The sequence below is a fragment of the Schistocerca nitens genome, chromosome 8 (assembly GCF_023898315.1).
Source record: "Schistocerca nitens isolate TAMUIC-IGC-003100 chromosome 8, iqSchNite1.1, whole genome shotgun sequence".
Taxonomy (NCBI): domain Eukaryota; kingdom Metazoa; phylum Arthropoda; class Insecta; order Orthoptera; family Acrididae; genus Schistocerca; species Schistocerca nitens.
This window is the reverse complement of record NC_064621.1, coordinates 199,114,562-199,135,508: the sequence shown is the minus strand read 5'-3', so window position 1 is coordinate 199,135,508 and position 20,947 is coordinate 199,114,562. Positions and strand designations below refer to the sequence as shown.

At 39.3% G+C, this 20,947-nt stretch overlaps 1 protein-coding gene across 2 annotated transcripts in view; it reads left to right on the top strand.

Moving 5' to 3' along the window:
* Window positions 1–20,947, top strand: part of LOC126198837 (putative mediator of RNA polymerase II transcription subunit 26) — a 308,309-nt gene that overhangs the window by 35,962 nt on the left and 251,400 nt on the right. For both annotated transcript variants that reach the window (XM_049935414.1, XM_049935415.1), the window contains exons 7-8: window positions 5,004–5,138; window positions 15,870–16,180. In XM_049935414.1, coding sequence (XP_049791371.1) covers window positions 5,004–5,138; window positions 15,870–16,180 — 446 coding nt within the window. The remainder of the gene's footprint in view (window positions 1–5,003; window positions 5,139–15,869; window positions 16,181–20,947) is intronic.

Here is a 20,947-nt window from a genome sequence, read left to right as displayed (position 1 = left end):
CATGATATTTGTACTTTTCGCCATTATATTTCAGTCTTAAACCAAACCCAGAAACAATAATCTAGTGCAGAAAATTAGGGTGGTGTTGGTGCTCATGCAAGAACTCTGAAGTAAGTAGTTCAGTTGGGTGCTAGATAGGTTTAAATAAAGAGCTGTACCGCTGTTCTTCTGAAATAGATAGGGTGTGGCAAGTAAATGTGGTCCCGGAGAACAGAGTTCCACGGTACAAAGAAACACAACAGAGAGAAGGAAATACAGTACTAACCTGACTATGATAGGTGTTGAAAATGACCACTATTCATCTCTTGGCATTTTGGGTCCTGGTCAGCAAGTTGCTCATGGCAGATCGAAGCTGGACGCTGGAATTGCTGCAATCTCATCCAAAATGTTATGTTGCAGTTCTTGAAGACAATAAGGATTGTTGTGATACACCTTAGGCTCAAAGGCTAGCCATACAAAATAATCACACACTGACATATCTGGTGATCTGGGTGACCAGCTAGTGTCACAACCAGACTGAACTCTGCTGACAACTCTGTCAGGCTTGAAGATTGTGTAAATGTGCTCAAAGATTCGGCCAGCTGTATGGCTCATGTGGCACTTGTACACGTTGTGTTGTTACATGCATACATTCATATTTAATCATATCCAGTCATCCAGGCTGTTTTTACTTTCCCCACCATGTATGTGGTCTCCGTTGTGTTACATGTAGATTCAGACCCTTGTTGCTAACGATACTCCAGTAATATGGAGTTTGCAGGCATTGTAGATACCACACTCCTATAAGACTATTGTCTACAATAATTATATCAAAAAATTTATAATTGGTACCATACTGTACATTAATTGAAAATTATGGTGAAATTTACTGTGCACAACATTTTCACTTGCCACTTTGAGAGAATTGTGTGTGTGTGTGTGTGTGTGTGTGTGTGTGTGTGTGTGTGGTTTCCAGTTGTGCAGATACCCTTCTCCAGTTATGTGTTGTGCTGTATATTTTCTACTTCATTACACCTTATTGGGCCTGTCACTGTGATACAACATTGGTGGCAGTGAGTGAGTGTGGTTATTTTCCTTTGGCCAAGTCCTTGCAAACACCATTCTGTTGATGAATGTTTCTTTCTGAAAAGGTCAGAACTACTGGAATAGCTCTTGCATTTCCATCACTGTGACTGTTGGCGTAAACTGCATTGACCTGCAATGAACGTGTAAATAGTTTGGTGAATTATAAACTTATCCAGTAAATTGCACCACTGTTTTTAAATTGGACAAGTTGGGACAGTGAGACACTCTTTGTATATGCAGTGTGTGCGTTTCTGTGCCAGTAGTTTGTACACTCAAGGGACTAACATAAGAAAACCTGTCAGTTTACAGGTAGCTGTATCTTAGAAAATATTGACAATACAGTGTGTGTTTATGTTTGTCTAACTTTTCCCTTCAGGATGTTCCATACTGTTACCTCTTAATATATTTCAGTTTCCATCTGAAATAGTGTGTATAGATTATTGCCAAGCAGACTGCCAGTGTCAAGTGCCCCTTTAAATGTGCATTGATTTGATTTTCATTTCTGTTTATTTAGTGTTAGAAATAACTTACCTTTACTGAATGATTATAACTTTATCTTAACAGCTATGTTATTAAGGAAACAGCTAGTGATTAAAGCAATGAAAATATCACTTTATTAAACATCATTTCTAATGTTAGGAATTGTGTGTAGCTTTCGTTTATTTGTCCTTTCACTTAATGTTCACAAATTGTTCTCTGCCTATGGGTCCATTAGACATCATGAGGTCCTTATCTAGTGTTGACTGGATCTTCGTGAAGGTTTCGTGGTAGTTTCTTGTGCAATTGCTAGGGAGTAGGATCTTCAAAGTATTTCCTTGAGGGCAATGATGGACATTTTTCATCGATGACATGACCTTGTTTGTAGCACTGCGGTTTGGTAGATGTGCATAGCAGTATTACGATAGGGAAACGTTTGAACATTTACTCCAGTTTAGCCAAGATTGAAATCTTATGTCTCTTAATTGTTAAAAAGGTTGTTATCTAGAACTTGAATTTTGTTGAGAATTAGTTAGTAACTCTGGCATAATTTTTCTTTACCTGAAATATGAGAGTGAGTGTATGTACGTATGTATGACCAGGATCTCCTCCAAAACCCCTGTATCACTTTCAAGCAAATTTGGTACAGAGACAGAAGGCCTCGAGAGTATCATCACAGTGGGGTTTATAAGGAGATACAGGTAAAAATGTGTTTTATCCAGCCTGTGGCTCCTAGGCTGCCCCACACAACAGGCACGTGGTGGGAACAGTATCATCCTGCCTTACAGATCTGTTTTGCAATGCAGCCGTAGTCAGAGGCAAGAAACAACTTTTCCAGCTCCTGATGTGTAGGCTGTCCTGCATGACAGGTGTGTTGTGTTGTAGTAGTATGGGCCTGCCTTATCGACCTGCTTTTCAGGACAGTCTACATGTCAGGGGTGGGTGAGGGAGTTTTTAAGCCCCTGACATATAGGCTGCTTGGCACGACAATCGTGTTTTGACAGTTGTAGTGACCTGTTTTATAGATGTTGGAAAAGTAGTGAGAGGGCTAGAGGAGGGGAGAGACATGGAGAGGGAGCTGGAGGGTATGGACAAGGACAGAGGGGGAGCAGGAGGGGTGGACAGAGAGAGGGTAGAAGGAAGGCAGGGGGGTTCAGAAGTGAATGGACAGACAGAGGTGAGAAGGAGAGGAGGGACAGAGATAGGGGCAAGAGGAGGAGGAGGAGGGGGGGGGGAGGAGATGAATAGCATGTCTGGTGGGAAGAAGGAGGTCACCTACAAGGGGGCAGGAAGAGATTGATACAGACAAGGGGAGGATGAGATGGACAATAATAGAAGGGGGGGGGAGGAGATGGACAGAAGAAACAAGGGAGGAAAAGGCTATGGACAGAGGTGGGTAGGGGCTAGAGGAAATGGGCAGAGAGGTGGAGAGGAAGAGAATAGGCAGAGATAGTTGGTGATGAGATACGCAGAAAGAGGGGGAGGAGGAGTAGATGGGAAGCGAAGGTGGGATAAAGATTTGGACAGAGAGGGAGGGGGGGGAGTGAGATATGTTCAAAGAGACAGGGTGTAGATGATGAACAGAGAGGGGGAGAGGAGGATGTGAAGAGACAGAGAGGGTATGGAGGAGTAGATAGACAGGTAGAGGTGGGAGGATGAAGTGGGCAGAGAGATGGGGATGGAAGAGACGGATACAGGCAGGGTGGGGAGGGGGGGGGGAAGTCTTCTGCAGTATATGCATCAAATTTTTATGTGAATGAAGCCAAGAAAGGAGCATGTTTGAGTGATGACTCTAAAATTGTCTTCAGCTTCACCTGATAAGTTATGGAATATATCACATGAAATTTCTGTGAGCTGTAGTTAAAGTTTTGCTAAGTTTGACATACTCAGCAAATAATGACAGAGGATATTTCCCATTGTTCAATGTATTAATTTCTTCGCCGTCCCTACTGCAGTGATATTTAGGGGCTGTAGTATATTCTTTGCATAAACTAGTTCTTGAAACCACATTATTAGCAGTACTTGAGGTATAGTTGGCATCTTCAAAGTGTCTGCAAGTTCAGGCTTTTCAGCATTTTCATATGACAGTCACATGAGAGTCAAACAAACCTTTGACCATTCATGCTGTCCGTTGTATATGTTCAGTGTACCCTGACAGTCTGTGTGTTATGAGTCTCACACACTTGGCCAGTATCCTAGGACAGGTTGCAAGAATTTTTCATAAGTAATATTCTTTCTGGACTGGTTCCCACTTTTTCCCATCACCCTTCCAATGAACCAAAGTCTGCCTGCCTACAGCAGACCCTATGTGATCATTCCAATTAGTATTCCCACGGATAGTTACATCTATGTAATTGCATGAGTTGACTGATTCTGGTTGTGACTCATTGATATTGTAGTCATGGGGTACTATGTTTCTGTGTTTTGTGATGTCCACTTTATTAAATTTATGAATGTTTGGAGCAAGTGCCGGTGTTTGCAATACTTCGAAATCTTACCAAAATCTGATGGATATTTGTGCAACTTTTTCAGATATGTCCTTCATTATTGAAAGTTCCATCATTTGCAAAAAATATGAGGTTGCTATTAATATTGTCCTTACATATCCACTTCCATGAGCCACCACTGATTTTACATCTAGAATTGTTCATGACCCTTCATCCCAGATAAAATGCAGCATCCTCCTATCAAGAAATCCATAATCCATTCAAATTTCATTAGATACTCTATACACCTGTACTTTTGTTGATACATGTTGCCGTAATCCTGAGTCACATGCTTTTCAGAAGTGAAAAAATATCATCTACATCATAAAATGTTGCAGCATCATAACATAACACATCGGAACGGTAAATACTTCTCACATGTGTGTGTAATAGGTTGTACACTAAGTGCATTTGCATTCGAGACACTACCCTCTCAGTTGAGTTCAACAGCAGGATATTGACCCCTATGGACTTTATATTGAGTGTGAAATTATTTAGTGAAATTGTTGGAGACTAAACTTTTTGCTGAAAGGTTGCACACGAAATTAGTTTACATGTTACTATAATATATCATTTAAGACTTAACTGCATTTAAATACTTAATTTATATTAAAGAGTGATGGGTCTCATATCTCTTTCTACTTTCATGGCGTAAGTTGCAAGGCATTCACCTAACTTTTTTCAGGTTAATGTCAGATTTGATTCGTTTCTCAGTTAAGTGTTCACCTGAGATAATATCCCCTATCGATTGTGTGATTTTAAAATAATGTAAATAGATATTAGATTATGAAGTCTAGCTAACAACTTCCTCTTGTTGTTGTAACATACTATCAAGTGCCTTTCAGATTAAGTCTCTGTTACGCAGTTGCCAGAATTAAGCACAGTTCATCTCCTCCTTTCTGTTAATTATTTTATCTTTAAAGAAAAGCTGCCAAGAAGTATATAAGGACCTAATTTTTGTTTGCTTGCCCTTAGGCTTCAATAAACCGGAAGAGGAAGCTGGAACAGCTCTCTAGTGCTCCTCAGCAGCCTGTTCTAGACTTTGTGAATAGGAGGAGGGCAAAGGCCCGTAACAGCATTGCTACTACAGGTGCTAAATTGCCAAAGAAGGTAAGTTGTGGTTCATTGCCTACACATGGTCAGTATGTACAATCTAATTAAATGAGAAGAATGATGATAAGCACAGATCATTACCAGCCTATTGTATTTCTCATGAACTTCAAAAGATATTTCATAGTCCTAACATCACAAGTCAGAAAGTTGTATGAGGAGTCACAGTATCACTCGTGATTGTCTGTAGGCAAAAGGCAATTACACACAGAAATTATTGTGTGTGATGAAGTTTGCAAAAGGTGAATTGGTAGTTAAGGTGCCATATGTGATCCACGAGTTCAGTAGCTACTTCATCATAAATTCATATGTAAGTAGCAAAAAAAGGAGATGAAGATTACTTATAGATACAAGGTGGATCATCAACACAAATCTGATAAAAATTTTAAGCATATCCTAGCCAGTAGCACATTGGAACTGGTAGTCTTCAGTTAGAGTGTTGTAGTGGTGGAAAATGGGGGGGATTTTGTGTAAGGTAGTAATGATGGGACAGCGGACTGGTTTTAACAGCTGTTAGGTCAGTCAATTGTTTTTTCATTCTCTCTCTTTTTTCCCAGTTGAATAAGACAACTGAATAAATCTAGTCTCTGTGGTCATGTCAGGTATATGTATGTTTTCACTCACTTTCCAGGTTTGTGGTTTCACTTAATATGAGACAACCGATGCATTTCTATGAATGTGTTCTCTCAGTTCCCAGGTTTGAGTGATTTCACTTACATTCCATGACTTTTTTAGAGACCAATATTGTAACTTATGTCAAGGGGAGGCAAATAAGGAGGATATTTCTAAAAATGAAATATTTTCAAAATTTATGTAGTTAAATACAAATTTTTTTGTACTTTTGTCATTAAATATGAAATTTTTTGGTTGCTTTTGGAATGTTAATAATTGTTGCTACATTATAAATTTAAGTAAATGAACAATTACTTTTCTATTTGGATTTACTGAAGCAATCTCTCTCTCTCTCTCTCTCTCTCTCTCTCTCTCTCTCTCACTCACACACACACACACACACACACCTGCCCCCCACCCCCACCCCCCTCACTGGTTTGCACTAATCAGCATAATTCTATTTTGGTAAATTCTGAGGTAAAATGAACAGAAAGCATACAACATAAAAATTTTTAATCTGTTTGGTGACTTAATTATTTGCTTTTTAGCTGGGACTGTCACTTGTCAGGATTTTTATTTCCCTGATAAATATTTGTAATCATTCATAATTTTTTTTTTTAAATTCATTTCTTTAACAAAGTAGTTTCGTAATTTGGATCATCTTTGCAGGTACTGTATACCACATTCGTATTATCTGGAGGGTAATTTTTTATCTAGGACAAAGTTCCCTATTAAAGTAATGCCTATTCATAAACATGAATGAAAAACTGAACTTAAAGCTACTTATTGGCATTCAGTAGAAAGCACACATCGAAACGGCAGTAACAGTGACAAGTGATATCAGAGCACAACCAACAATAATAATTTAACTAACAATGGCAAAGCGATTCAGTGTTTCTGCTCCAAAGTTAATGTGCTGGGCTGCGCTGACTCTTTTCATTCTGTTGCACCCAAAGACTAATTTCACTCAAAAGAAACGAATGATCCAGCCAATATGTAAAGCTACAACTGAATCATTCAATTGTTTTCCAACAACCGACTGAATTATTTTCATTCAGATAGAGCATCCACTATGATACACCAACTATCAGCTTATAATGTATTGGAAAGCACATACAGATCTTGGATAATGTGGGTGTAATGAAAAGGTTGCAGGCAGTATGTGTAAGAGGAATTTTAGTGACAGTAGATACTTTTCACACCATCTTACATTCTACCGTTTGTTAGCCCAGCATTTGTATGTTTGCTGCACTGACAAGAGTTCTGTGATCATTTTATGTATGCAGTTAGTGTCATGACTTCTTTTATAGTACATTGTCCACATCTTGACAGAGTTAAATGAGTGGCTAGAATGACATTGGGGAATTTTGGCACTACCTTATGTGATAATGAAGTACAGTAGACTTTCCATTGGTCCAGAATCCAGCAGTCTGAAATGCCCAATGGTCCAGCTCCATCCAAAGTTCAGAACCACTCAGAAGTGCCCACTAAGTGTCTGCTACCATTACACGCAATTAGTATTGTTCAGAATCAATCAAAAGTGTTCAGACTTTACTAGGCTGATCCTGGCTATCACTACATATGGGTTCCGTTCACGTCGCAGCACACCTTAAGCTGCACATATCCCCTTGGACGGTGCTAAATGAGTATGAGCTGGCAGCCAGACGTATCTACTACACATCTCCTGGCTTAAACATGAAAGCAGAACTACTTCACAACGGTTCTTCTCAGAAACAACAAACCAGACACATGAGCCATAACATTTGAATTTTACAGCACAATGTTGAAGGGCTCAGTCGATTTAAATCACATCATCTCTCTCATGTGCTACTCGAAAACAACGTAGATGTGCAGTCATTCAAGAAACTCATATAGATAACGAGCAAAGACTGTATTTGAGAGGACGTGTTGCTAGCTATGAAGTCCTGGGAGCTACATACCACCAGCCCTACCGCTGCGCTACCTATATACGCAGTAACATTGAAAACGCACATCTGATATCTGGTTCAAGTTGAAGGTGTTACAGTAAGAAATGTCTACAAGCCTCCAGCAGATAACTGGCCTGCTCATGTCCTTTCCATTTCCTCGCATCCAAGTGCATATATTGGCGACTTCAACAGCCATCACAGCAATTGGAAATACAATGATACTGACGAAAATGACAAGGATCTTGCAAATTGGGCTGAACATAACGACCTTAGCCTAGTTTTAACTTAAGGACAAGGTAAAATTTAAATCTGCAGCCTGGAACAAAGACTCAAACCCTGACCTATGTTTTGTAACACAGAACTCTCAGGGACAACCTCTACATAAAGTGAGGACAGTCCTTGAAGATTTCCCAAAAAGCCAACACCGGCCAGTGATCCTAGATGTAGGAATTCAAATTCTTATAATCAGATCAATGCCTAGACCAAGATGGAACTTCAGAAAAGCAGACTGGACTAAATTCTTCAAAGAACTTGATAAAATGATCAGATGGCTCCTCCCACTAAGTGAAAATGATGGAAGATTCGTCGGAACAGTTTTAACAACAGCAAAAAATTGCATGCCTAGAGGATTCTGTAGGGAATATATCCCATGCTGGAGTAATGACTCTGAAGAACTGTATCAGTCCTATTTAACCACCAATGACAACGGAACTACTACGGAACTCCTAAAACACCTTGACAAAGCTTGTAAAGAGCACTGGGAGCAAAAAACAGAAAGTCTGGATTTTAAGAGGTCAAGCAGAGAGCCATGGAGCCTCTCGAGAAAACTGGAAGGAAGTCGACTGCCCACCCAAAAAGATCCTGAACTAACACCAGATCAGATTGCGAATAGAATCAGTTCTCTCTCCAAAGCACCTCCACATAAGCCACACACAAGAATGGTTTAGAAAAAGCTTAGAAACCTCAAGCAGAAGGCACCCAAAAAGTCAGAGTACTCCAGAGACTTCATTGTAGATGATATCACTTCAGCAATTAAAGAAATGAAAAAAGGCAAAGCTCCAGGATTTGATGGGCTACACCCAGAGTTTCTCATCAATTGTTGAAACAGGACTCTTAGATGGCTTGCAAGTTTCTTCACCAATATTATGTTATCAGGGAACATTCCAAAAGCATTCAAAAAAAACAAAAATTATAGCAATGCTGAAGTCAGGTAAACCAGCAAACAAAGCTGCTAGCTATTACCCAGTCAGCCTCCTGAGTTGCTCCTAGAAGCTTTTGGAAAGAGTCATCCTCAACTGAATTGGTCGAAAGATCCTTGAAGTTATTCCCATTGAACAGGCAGGATTCAGATCTAACAGAAGCTGCGCAGACCAAGTTCTCAGCTTAACTACACACATAAAAGCTGGATTCCAATCTCGCCTTAAAACAGCAGTGGCTTTTATTGATCTTACAGCTGCCTATAATACAGTGTGGAGAGAAGGTCTCTGTACAAACTCGACAATGTTATACACTTCCAAACCACAACCAGGCTCATAAACAACATGCTATCTGAGAGATGCTACCAAATAGTCCTTGGCAACCAACTAAGCAGACAGAAGAAACTTGATAATGATCTTCCTCAGGGTTCAGTTTTGGCACCGATCCTGTTCAACTTGTATGCATCTGACCTCCCTGAAACAAGGAAGTTCATCTATGCAGACAATCTAGCCTTGGCCACCCAACAGAGAACTCTTGAAGCTGTTGATGAGATCCTATCCGCAGATCTAAGCACAATAGATGAATACTTCAAAAAGTGGAGACTTGATACCAAATCCAACGAAGTCAGCTGCTTTCACCCTAACAGCAGAATGGCCAATGCAAAGTTGAATGTCACCTTAAATGGTCAGGTCCTTCACCACCAAGACTCTCCAAAATATCTAGGAGTCTCTTGATAGAACTCTCTCTTACAGGAAGCACACTGAAAACACCACAGCAAAGCTGAGAACACGCAATAACATCCTACAGAAGTTGAGTGGTACCTCATGGGGCACAAGAGCTATGACACTGTGATGCGCTGCCATAGAGCTGGTCTGTTCTGCTGCCGGATACTGTGTCCCAATGTGGCTTAATAGCACACGTGAGAAAAATTGATGTAGAGCTAAATGCTGCAATGAGGACAATAATAGGCTGCACCAGATCTACTCCTCTATACTGGTTACCACCTCAAAGCAATATTGCGCCACCAGACCTCTGAAGGCAGAGCGCCCTCCTCAAGGAATACAAAAAATTACTTAAACTCGCCGAGCGTCCAATGCACGCTGATGTTCCTGCACTCTGAATGAACTGATTAAAATCTAGGTAACCATCTTCTCTAGTGGCAGAATCACCACAGGCAACTACTTTCAGTGTCAACAAAAAGTGGACAGAAATGTGGAACTCTATTGCCCATGAGGAACATCAGACCCTGCAAAGACCTGACACAAGACCAGCCAACATGGAATTAACACAACGTGCCTGGAAAGCAATTAATCGGATCCATACAGGCCACGGCATGTGTGCTGAAAATCTCTACTGATGGGGAGGGGCTTCATCTTCTCAATGTGACTGGAAATCAACACCAGGTGATCAACACAAGCTGTAGCAGAAGAGCCTACCATGGAAACTTGGAAGATTTCTTTGAAGTGACAGAGGCAGTCCTTGAATAGATTGACAAATTAGATATTAATTTATAGACTTAAAAAAATAATAAATTATGAAATCAATATATTTTTGTGAAATTGTGTAGAATTACGTAACCCACAATTGTTAGTTGCTATTCATATGTAAATCCATATGCTAAATGAATAAATAAATTCATTGTTTTGTTTGAGAGCAGTTTTTGCCAGTTTTTTTCTTGTGAACCAGGATCTGTATTACAGTAGGGAACATAAATAACAAAGTGACCCGTAGAAGTTTTATTGACACTGACACTTAAACAGTGACAATGTTCTCGAAGTGGAAACATTATTTGAGTTCTAGATCAGGGGGAAATGTAAGCACATAACACCGATCATCAACCAGAAACTGAAAATCATCAAATGCTTAGAGAAAGGTGAGAATTGAAATATTTTGATGAATAAATTTAATATTGGGTCATCAATCATTTATGGTGCGAAAAGATGAACTAATGAAAGTTACTACTCAGTCGGTAACAACTGAAAAGTGGCTTCCAGACAAGCATTAAACAGAAACGAAACTGGAACAGGTAGCATGTTTTACAAATGATTCAGCACAGTACAGTCTGAGAGAAACCCGGTAACAGGGCCAATGGTCATTGGAAAGGGAAAGAAATATGGGCAAGATTTAGGTATTGCAGAAAGTGAATACAATTTTTCTGACTGTTGGCTCAGAAACATTAAATTTTGGTGCGGCATACAAAGATTTGATGTAACTGGAGAAACACTTTCACCAAATCAAGACATGGCAGAAAAATTCAAAGACAAGTTTGAAGAAATAATCACAATAATAATCTTAACAGCTGATCAGATCTACAGTGGCGACAAAATAGGCCTACTATGGTGGTGCTTATCGACATTGTGTAGGTCTACTAATAATACTTTATGTGCTTATAATTCAGTTTTGGTTGGATACTGGGATGAAAGCCTGACCTATGCCAATATAAACGATCATTTTGAGCAAAAAGGATCATGAAGTCAAGGAATTTGACACAGTTAAGACACAAGCTTCAGACTTACAGTTGTGCCTTATGCCAAGACCACAGCCAACAGAGGGGCTGGAAAAAGTTCACATGGTATGAATCTAATGTGTGACACTGGGTTGCTTCAAAAGAAAATTGGAAGAAAGGAGTGTCAGCAAGAGAACAATTCAGGGGACCGAAAAGTTGCAAGTATGTTAAAGCTAAGGTTCTTTCCTATATGCAAGATAAATGGAAATGCCTATCTCACAAGAAATAATCCAAGTGAAGGCTTTGGAAATCGTAAGATTGTTAAGCACACCACAAGGAGAATTCAGTGCGAGTATTTGTTGGTGCCTTGCACTAGCACAGGGTTGAGTGGAAGACTTGAATGAGAGACACTGAGGGTTCTGTGACAAGCTAGTTTTACTTCCTGGGTGTGTGTGTCATAGGTTTGGGAGTTTAAGTGCCCCTCTAAATAGGTCAGATGTGCTCACACATCAGAGACAGCTGCACAAGTAACTGACTGTGTATGAGATGCTCACAAAGGTTTTTTAGATTATGCGACTCTCCATCCAAACCAGATAACGATAGCTGTGGGAAAACCACAAGTATCAGTGAAAGACCCAAAGAAATGCCTCCCACTGACGAGAGTATCAAAATCCACGTAGTTAGCTGCCAAAGCATTCACAGCAAAGTGCCACAGTTCAAAGCACTACTAAAAACACTGGAGTTCACATAATGTTAGGCACAGAAAGATGGTTAAACTTGAACTTGACAGTAGTGAGGTCTTTGGAGAAAATTGAATCTTGTACCTAAAAGTTTGGGAAACGAGGAAATGGAGGTGGTGCATTTGTTGCAGTAGACAAGAAACATGAGACAGTTATAGCAACAATGAATATGAAAACATGAAGGGCAACTAAAACAAGCAGAAAGATTTATATGTTCAGCAAGCTAGACAAAGAAACAATAGTGCTGCACGTCAAAGAGGAACTCGAAACGTTTAGCTCAGGACAGGAGTAAGTGGAGAACTATAGCTCAAGTTTAAAAGAATATTTGACCATATACTGGATAGATGTGTACCAAGTAGGACAGCTGATAATTTAAGAGATCATCCTCCTTGGTATACAGTTACAGTAAAGAAACTTCTATGGGAACAGAGATTGCTTAATAGGTATAAAACAAAGCACAGGGCTATAGGTAGATATGCTGAATGAGATGTGCTTGGTAGTCAAGAGCAATGTGTGAAGCCTTCAGTCGAAAGAAATTCCGGTCATGTAAAGGCTGTTAGTGGCACAGAAGTTAGTGTCCAGTCACTCACGAATGAAACAGGAACTGAAATTGACGATAGCAAGGCATAAACAGAAATGCTTAACTCTATTTTCAAATGTTCCTCTACAAAGGAAAGCTCAGGAGTATTGCCCCAACTTAGTTCTCGTACCACTGTAAATATATATCCCCTGAATGAAAAACTGTGTCCATTAGTTGGAGAAAAGCACAGGTCACACCTTTCTACAAGAAGAGTAGCAGAAATGATCCATCCAACACCATTGACACCCATTTGTTGCAGAATCTTAGAACATATTCTGAGCTCAAGCATAATGAGGTTTCTCAAACAGAATGACCTCCTCAGTGCCAACCAACATGTATTCCAAAAACGTCAATCATGTGAAACCCAACTCACACTTTTCTCATGTGACATGCTGAAAGCTTTGGATCAAGGTAGTCAAGTAGATGCAGTATTTCTAGATTTCTGAAAAGCATTTAATTACTCAGTATCACACCTATGCCTATTGACAAAAGTTTGATCACGTGCGGTATAAAGTGAAGTTTCAGGCTGTATTGAGGGTTTCTTAGTAGGAAGTGCACAGTATATTGTGGACAGTGTGTCATCATCAGATGAATAAGTAACTTTTGGTGTGCCCCAGGGAAATGTGTTGACACCTTATTCTTCATGCTCTATATTATGACCTTGCAGACAATAGTAATATTAACCTCAGATTTTTTTGCAGATGATGTAGTTATCTATAATTAAGTACTGTCTGAAAGAAGCTGAATAAATATTCAGTCAGGATCTTGATAAGATTTCAAAGGGTGCAAAGATTGGCCACTTTCTCTAAATTTTCGGGAATGGAAAATTGTTCACTTCACGAAGCAAAAAAAAGTGGTATCCTGACTGTGATATCAATGGATGACAATTGGAATCCGCTAACACATACAAAAACCTGAGTGTAACACTTTGTAGGGCTGTGAAATGGCATAATTACATTCCTTCCTTTGGTGGGTAAAACTGGTTGTAGACTTCGGTTTATTGGTAGAATACTGGGGAAGTGCAATCAGCCCAGTAGGTGATTGCTTAAAAATCACTCGTGTGACACATCATAGGGTAATACTCAAGTGTGTGGGACCTGTACCAGATAGGATTAGCAGGGGATGTTGAACATATACAGAGAAGGGCAGGTCTAATGGTCACAGTTTTGTTTGACCCATGGGAGATTGTCATTGAGAGGAACTGCAGATTTTGAAAGATAGACCGAAACCCTCCTGAGAAAGGCTTCTATCAAAGTTTTGATAACCAACTTTAAATGTTGACTCTAGGAATGTACCAAAAACCCTTACATATTGATGAAACCCTCCTGAGAAAGGCTTCTATCAAAGTTTTGATAACCAACTTTAAATGTTGACTCTAGGAATGTACCAAAAACCCTTACATATTGATGAAACCCTCCTGAGAAAGGCTTCTATCAAAGTTTTGATAACCAACTTTAAATGTTGACTCTAGGAATGTACCAAAAACCCTTACATATTGATTCACTTATTATCAGACTGCCTGTCTGTCTTATCTGTTAAGACTCCTTTTTCTGACGGACAGGTAGACGTTTCAAGCTAAAATTTATGTCACATAGTAAGGTCCTATAGTCCCTCGGCAGTGTAATAAATGTAAGGTTCATCAAAGCGACCAAAATATATTGCCATTTATGTCATATTTTGGTACTTGCGAACTCACTCATCAAAACCTGTAAGGGACATCCTGTTGGTCTAGAAACATGAAATTTGCAAAAAGCAAGGTTTCTCAGTTTAAGTAAAGAAAAAAAATTGGAAAATTGTTAATGTTTAATTGTAACACACAAAAAGAATATTTCTTCTCTCATTTGTCATCTGATGTCATACTTGAAATTAAAACATTCTCATAAGTCTTGGAATCCCTGGGACAGACATCTTGCCACTGTCAATGTTGATAGCAGCCAGAAATCGTCCACGTTCTCGATCCTCGGAATGGATGAACTATCTGTATACATAATTAACCCTCAGTGCTCGAATCCTGCTTGTATCTGGCCAATTTTTTTTCCTCTCAAGCAGTGTGTGGCTTATTTTCTTCGTCTGACTTTTTGGGCTGTGACTTATATGCAGTATTATCAGGCCAGTGCAATATGTACCTTAGGAATAGCCCCGCATTTAAAAACTGAAACAGTAATTTGATTTGGTGTATACTATTCTGCCTTATCCAGTATAACTCCGGCTCTGGTTTGGGGCTTGCCAAACTAATATATATATACCTTTTTATGATTGTATTTATTAATTTCAGTATTCTAGCTCTTTGTCAGTGACAAAAGATTTGATTTCCCAAAGTATTCATAGATTAACAAGACACCCAAAGAAAGACTCTTCATGAATTTGTACCTCACAGATTGATTTTTCAGTAATAACAATGACTGCAGTGAGTCAAGCAACAGTTTTCTTTTCATTATTCCACAACTTACAAATGATCCATTATTCTATGAGCTGGGAACAGCATTTGTTGCTACCTGTTGAATTGGATGGACAGTCCACTACGAACACGTAAGATGATGTGATGAGTGGCAGATGAAAAATTGTGAGGTTTCAAATCTTTGTCCTTTTCAATCTGCAGAGCAAGTTGGCACACATGTATGCATGAACAGATAAGACATTACAGTATTTTATTAGTCTAATGTCCTTTAAGTTAATAGGAAATAATGTGCAGTATGTATCAGGACCGTAACAGGGTTTGTTTTAACATATATGAGTTGAAAATTGTTCATTGTTATATAGTAGGGCCTATGATCATTGCACAATCCTGGATTATGTGTAGAAACATCTCTAAGCATTTCATCACTAATGTTTTGAACACTATTTTGCAACATTAGAAGCTGTTGGTGGTCCTAAGGCAGTTTGTGGAATTACTTACAGGGTATCTTACACAATGCTTGACTGCAGATAAAATGCAATGCCCTTGTCCAACTGAGTGTGTGCGCCTCCACCCCTCCCACCTCCTCGCCATGCCCCTCTTCTCTGTCAATTCTAATAGCTTGGATATTGACACGAAACTGAACTTTAATCATCCTAGTTTTTTTCTTCCTGTGGGAATTTAGTTTTTGCAATATTAATGTTTATTTACTACTGAATATCATTGCATCCATTGAATTTTATTGTGTATATTAAATGAGAAAATAGTTACTATTTTTGATCCTTGAAGTCCTATTGAACTATAGCCGTTAACTTTCTGTTTTAATTTTGCAGGTTTGTGATGGTAATCTCCCACCTCCTGTTGCTGCCCCTGTTTCTCTTGAAGAGGATCCACCAGAAATCAAAATGCCTGAAGGTGGAGTTGATGTACTTCGTTATGCAAAGAGCTACGATAGACCGCGGGAGACCTCTGATGTGACACCCCAACTTGTTGAGGAATATATACTTGAAACAGAACATGCCCATGGGAAAATCTACTATATAAAACTCTCGGTGTTGCAGCGATTGTCCAACTCGGAATACATTGGAGAGTTGTATGTTGATAGGAACTATGTTGTTGGAGAACGGAATGGAGCATCGTGCAGGTACTTTGATTATGTTTGGTAGTTGTAGATGGGTGTGCATCATACATAGCTGCAAATTTGCATGAGATTAATGTTGCAGGAATGTTACTTTTGTGGTGTGTGTGTGTGTGTGTGTGTGTGTGTGTGTGTGTGTGTGTGGGTGTGCGCGCACGCGCGCGCGCGCGCGTTTACATCGAAGATAATGTATATCAGTTGGATTGTATTTACTGTGTGTCACTAGGCCTTGAAATTATTGCAGGTTGAGTAACAACATAGAAAAATTGATTATGACTTAACCAGGGTGTATACAACCCGGGAGATCCGGGAAAAACCCGGGAATTTTTTCGTCCGGGAGAAAACCAGGAAAAAAACCGGTTATTTTTTAGAATTCCGGGAATTTTTCATTGTTTTAGTTACCAGTTAAATTTTTGTGATTTTGACTGGTAAGAACCAATACTCTAACGAAGGATATTACTGTATCCCGCCTCTGCAGAATAATACTGCAGCAACGAAACATGAATGAGAGAAAAAAAAAAAATGTAATAAAACATAAGTCGCAAAGGAAATGCGCCATATACAACAACAAAACACAGTGCTCATACAAGCGTCTGCCAACCAAAGTGTGTCAAAGGCTTTAGGAAGAATATGCAGTGCTTCCTAACAACAAATTGCCTCCGATGAGCCTGACGTGACAGCTGTTTACATTAGATTCATTTGAACAGTTGCGGGCGGGCTCTTGCGCATGCGCAGTTGAGTCGCGTATGAGTAGTACCTTCTCCTGCTTCTGGCTGCAGATGTGTGGCTGGGAGCCACTATCTAAATTGCTCTGGTTCAGAAATATCGTAGAACCGGGCTGATGCACATAGCAGTCTGAGTTGTAATGAGGAGGTGGGTAGTCTCCACGTGACCTGTGTTTACGTTTAGTGAGTTTGCTGTTTCATCTTCGTTTATTGCTCTCACATTAAATGAAAACAAAACGGATTTCTGTGGCCGGGAGAAACCAAATGAATTAAAATACGTTCGCATAATTACGGAAGGCTAAAATATGTTGTTTAGTTTCGGGTTTTATTTCCACCTTTCTGACAGTCAAGCAGTTATCGCCTTGCAGAACAATGAAGTTCAAATGGCTCTGAGCACTATGGGACTCAACATCTGAGGTCATCAGTACCCTAGAACTTAGAACTACTTAAACCTAACTAACCTAAGGACATCACACACATCCATGCCCGAGGCAGGATTCGAACCTGAACCGTAGCGGTCACGTGCTTCCAGACTGAAGCGCCTTGAACCGCTCGGCCAGCCGGCAACAATGTAGTTATTTTTGTCGGTTTGCTAAAGAGATTTGGCTTTTATTAATCTTTTGCACTGAGGCAGTCAATTTATTTGAAACAAAGTGTTTAATTTCACACTGTTGGCTAGTTTCAACTGTTCCCTGCATTTCAAGTGCACGTTTTCTACCTTCTAGCTCGTATGGCATTATGCCATAATATTTAACCAAACATGAGATAATACAGTACTGGTACTCAAGAAAATTTACATCCGAATCTGGACATACGATTGTGCACTTTAAGCCGAATTATGCATTTTAGTATGGTTCACGAAATTCCAATGCTCTTGAAGTATCATTTGATGTCTTGTATCTTTTATGACATAATGCAAGATCTTTTAATGTTTTACACGTAGGAACATGCGGGCTTCCTGCATCATCGTAGCTGCGCAGGCGCAGTGACGCCTGTTATCTGGCGCTCTCTGGCAATTGCTGAAACAAACCAATTTCTAACAGGTCACGGGAAAATATTGCGAATGGTGGTTTGAAAAGTGTAACTTTCAAAGTAAATTTCGTTTCACGCAAGATAAACTATGTGCGACAATGTACAATGAATTTCTTAAATCACAGAGCGTTTGACTCTCATTTAAAAATCAACTCTTTGAGGACGACCATCTAGAAGAATTTCGAGCCCAGAGGATCAGACATTTACGTCATTATTAAAAATTTTACTGGCACATTTGTGTGATGTATCTTAAAGTGTAACACGGGGAAAAAGATCAGCATTATATGTGGAACCTTAGCTTCTCTTGCAGCTTATTAATCTTCGAGACCAATATTATTTGTGAAAGCTTTGTTTTTCTTGTAGCAAAACTATGTATATTAATTTAAACCATTAACTTTTCTTTTTTGTGTGTTCGCACTACTTAAGAGTGATCTTGCTATTGGTTGACTACATCACGTGTCCTTTGCTGTCATCAGCTGGCGAGATCACGTGACATGAGCTATGACTGGCTTACAAAAGCGCGTTGCAGTCTCGATTTCATTGCTTCGGAAAGTAACATGCAGTGTTTGGTGGAATTCGAATTTATACCTCTGTAACACGAAAACATGCAGCGTACATGTTGCTGCACATCAAAGATCTTTCCAAAACGTGTTTCCCCCCCCCCCCCCCCCCTTGGGTTACGTTTTCTAAAGTGCCGGCAAATTCTATGTCTGTGTAGAAAACCATAAACATTCTAAGGACTGATAAGTTTTACAGTGCTGAGGAAAAGTATACTGTCACTTAACACGGAAAAAGTGTATTCTCACCAGGGAGAAAGTGTATTTTCAACCGGGAAATTCGGGAAAAATCTGGGAATTTTTTTTCCTTGTCCATGTATACACCCTGCTTAACATAATTTTTCTTTAATTTGTGAGAAAAATAGAATCGAAAATATGACAAAAACTCCGAAGAAAGGGCTTATCCAAGTCAGAGTATCAACTGAAAACAAGATGTGGACTGTATAGAAAGGTGACAACTTGTTTAGTCCTTTGTGTTGTTTCATTCAGTGATAGTTTCTCAGCACATAACATGTCAAATTTTTACATGTTTTTTGTTCTTTCCTCTTGTTTTGTGTAGAAGAAACCATTCATTCTGAGAACTCAAGTCTTTTTGTGTTTATGTCAAATTTCCAAACTTCCTGCCACCAGTGAATGCAGTCTCATACGCTAATTGTTTCATTTCATTTAATATTCATTTGCATGTTGTTGTTATTTGTTGTTTTAATAGTGGTCTTCAGTCAGAAGACTGATTTGGTGCATTTTTCCATGCTATACATCCTGTGTGAGCCTCTTCATCTCCGAATAACTACTGCAATCTACATCTTTCTGAATCTGCTTTCTGTATTCATCTCTTGGTCTCCCTCGACGATTTTTATCCCCGCTCCCACACTTCCCTCTAATACTAAACTGGTGATCCCATGAGGTCTCAGAATCTGTTCTCGATACCTCCTTTTCATCAAGTAGTGAAACAATTTTCTTGTCTCCCCAAATCTGTTCAGCACTTCCTCATTAGTTACATGATCAACCCATCTAACCTTCAGATTCTTCTGTAGCACCACATTTCGAAAGCTTCTGTTCTCATTTTATCTAAATTGTTTATCGTCCATGTTTCACTACCATACATGGCTACAGTCCAGACAAATAGCTTCAGAAAAGACTTCCTGACACTTAAATATATATTCAATGTTAAAGTGCACGTCATATATCTTGGCGGCCGAGTTTAGGTTCGTTCTGCGCAACTGACGTCACAAAATACAGTCAGCCAATGAACAGAGAACGACGTTGCCAGATCTCGACAGCAGTGCAGACCACGGACGAGTGTCTTCAGTTTTAGAAACGTTCAGTCATAAATAAAGTAATAGAACAAAAGCAATGTCTTGATAGCAGATTTTCTTTTACAGAAAGTTTGGAAAAAGCATTCTTTATACCAATTGCTTCATATTCTATTAATTAATTAAACCAAACAAGCAATAAGACTCCTAATTCAGGCGATAGCAAGGAAAGGTGTTTGTTTCAATCTCACGAACTGCTTTTTCGCAATAAAGAACAGCGATAATTGTTTATTTCCTATTGTACTTCGACGAAGCGTGAGTAATTCATAGTCATACCAACAGTGTTTATAAGTAGTTGCGTGAGGTGTTAGAGTCCTTATGGAGTTACACTGTTCGAGGAGCTGAGGTAGCATAACGGTTAGGGTGTTAGGCTGCCAAGGGAAAGGTTATGAGTTCAAACCTTGTGCGGTGCTTAATATTTTCTTTATTTAAAAACAATATTGGAGTGCCTTACTTCACGAATTTTATTCGTTTGAATGAAATTTCTAGTGCTTTGCCTCTTCATTAACTTTTTCGCTGCTGCAGACACGTGCTCCCCGCATTCCGCGCTGTGCGCGATTTTGTCATCACTGCACTTTTCACCTGTGCAGACACATGGTGTTCCCACTGCTTTGACACACTTATCATTCGATTTCACAAAAACTATTTAGCCAAAAAATTTGATTTTTACATGTCTCCTTGCCTGATACCTTCCCCCCATACATGACTTAATTTTGTTTTGATGTGCAGCATTAAATGTAGTAAACCATTGCACGAAATTTTGAAGAGTTTGCAGAGGTAGAAGTCCATAGCGTATACTTTCCGTATGGTCGATTTTAGTTGCCACAATGTTGAGAATGAAATGTGGACAAGATACCTAAATTTCATACAATATTTACTGTATAACAATATCTCATTTAAGTACCACATAGGTGTCGTATGTAATATTGAGAAATACTCCATCTTTCGCGACTGTAATAAAAGTTTTATATACACACGGCGCGTTTGGCTTTATTTTAAAGCACTTCCATCGGTGAAAGGTATGGCACATACACAATGGTATTCATGTTCTATTTCTTGTTTTTGTTCCATAGTCGCAGTTTTACCAATGGTATTGAAATATATCCCTCTTCTGCAACTGTAATAAGCGACTTATTTAGACCAGAC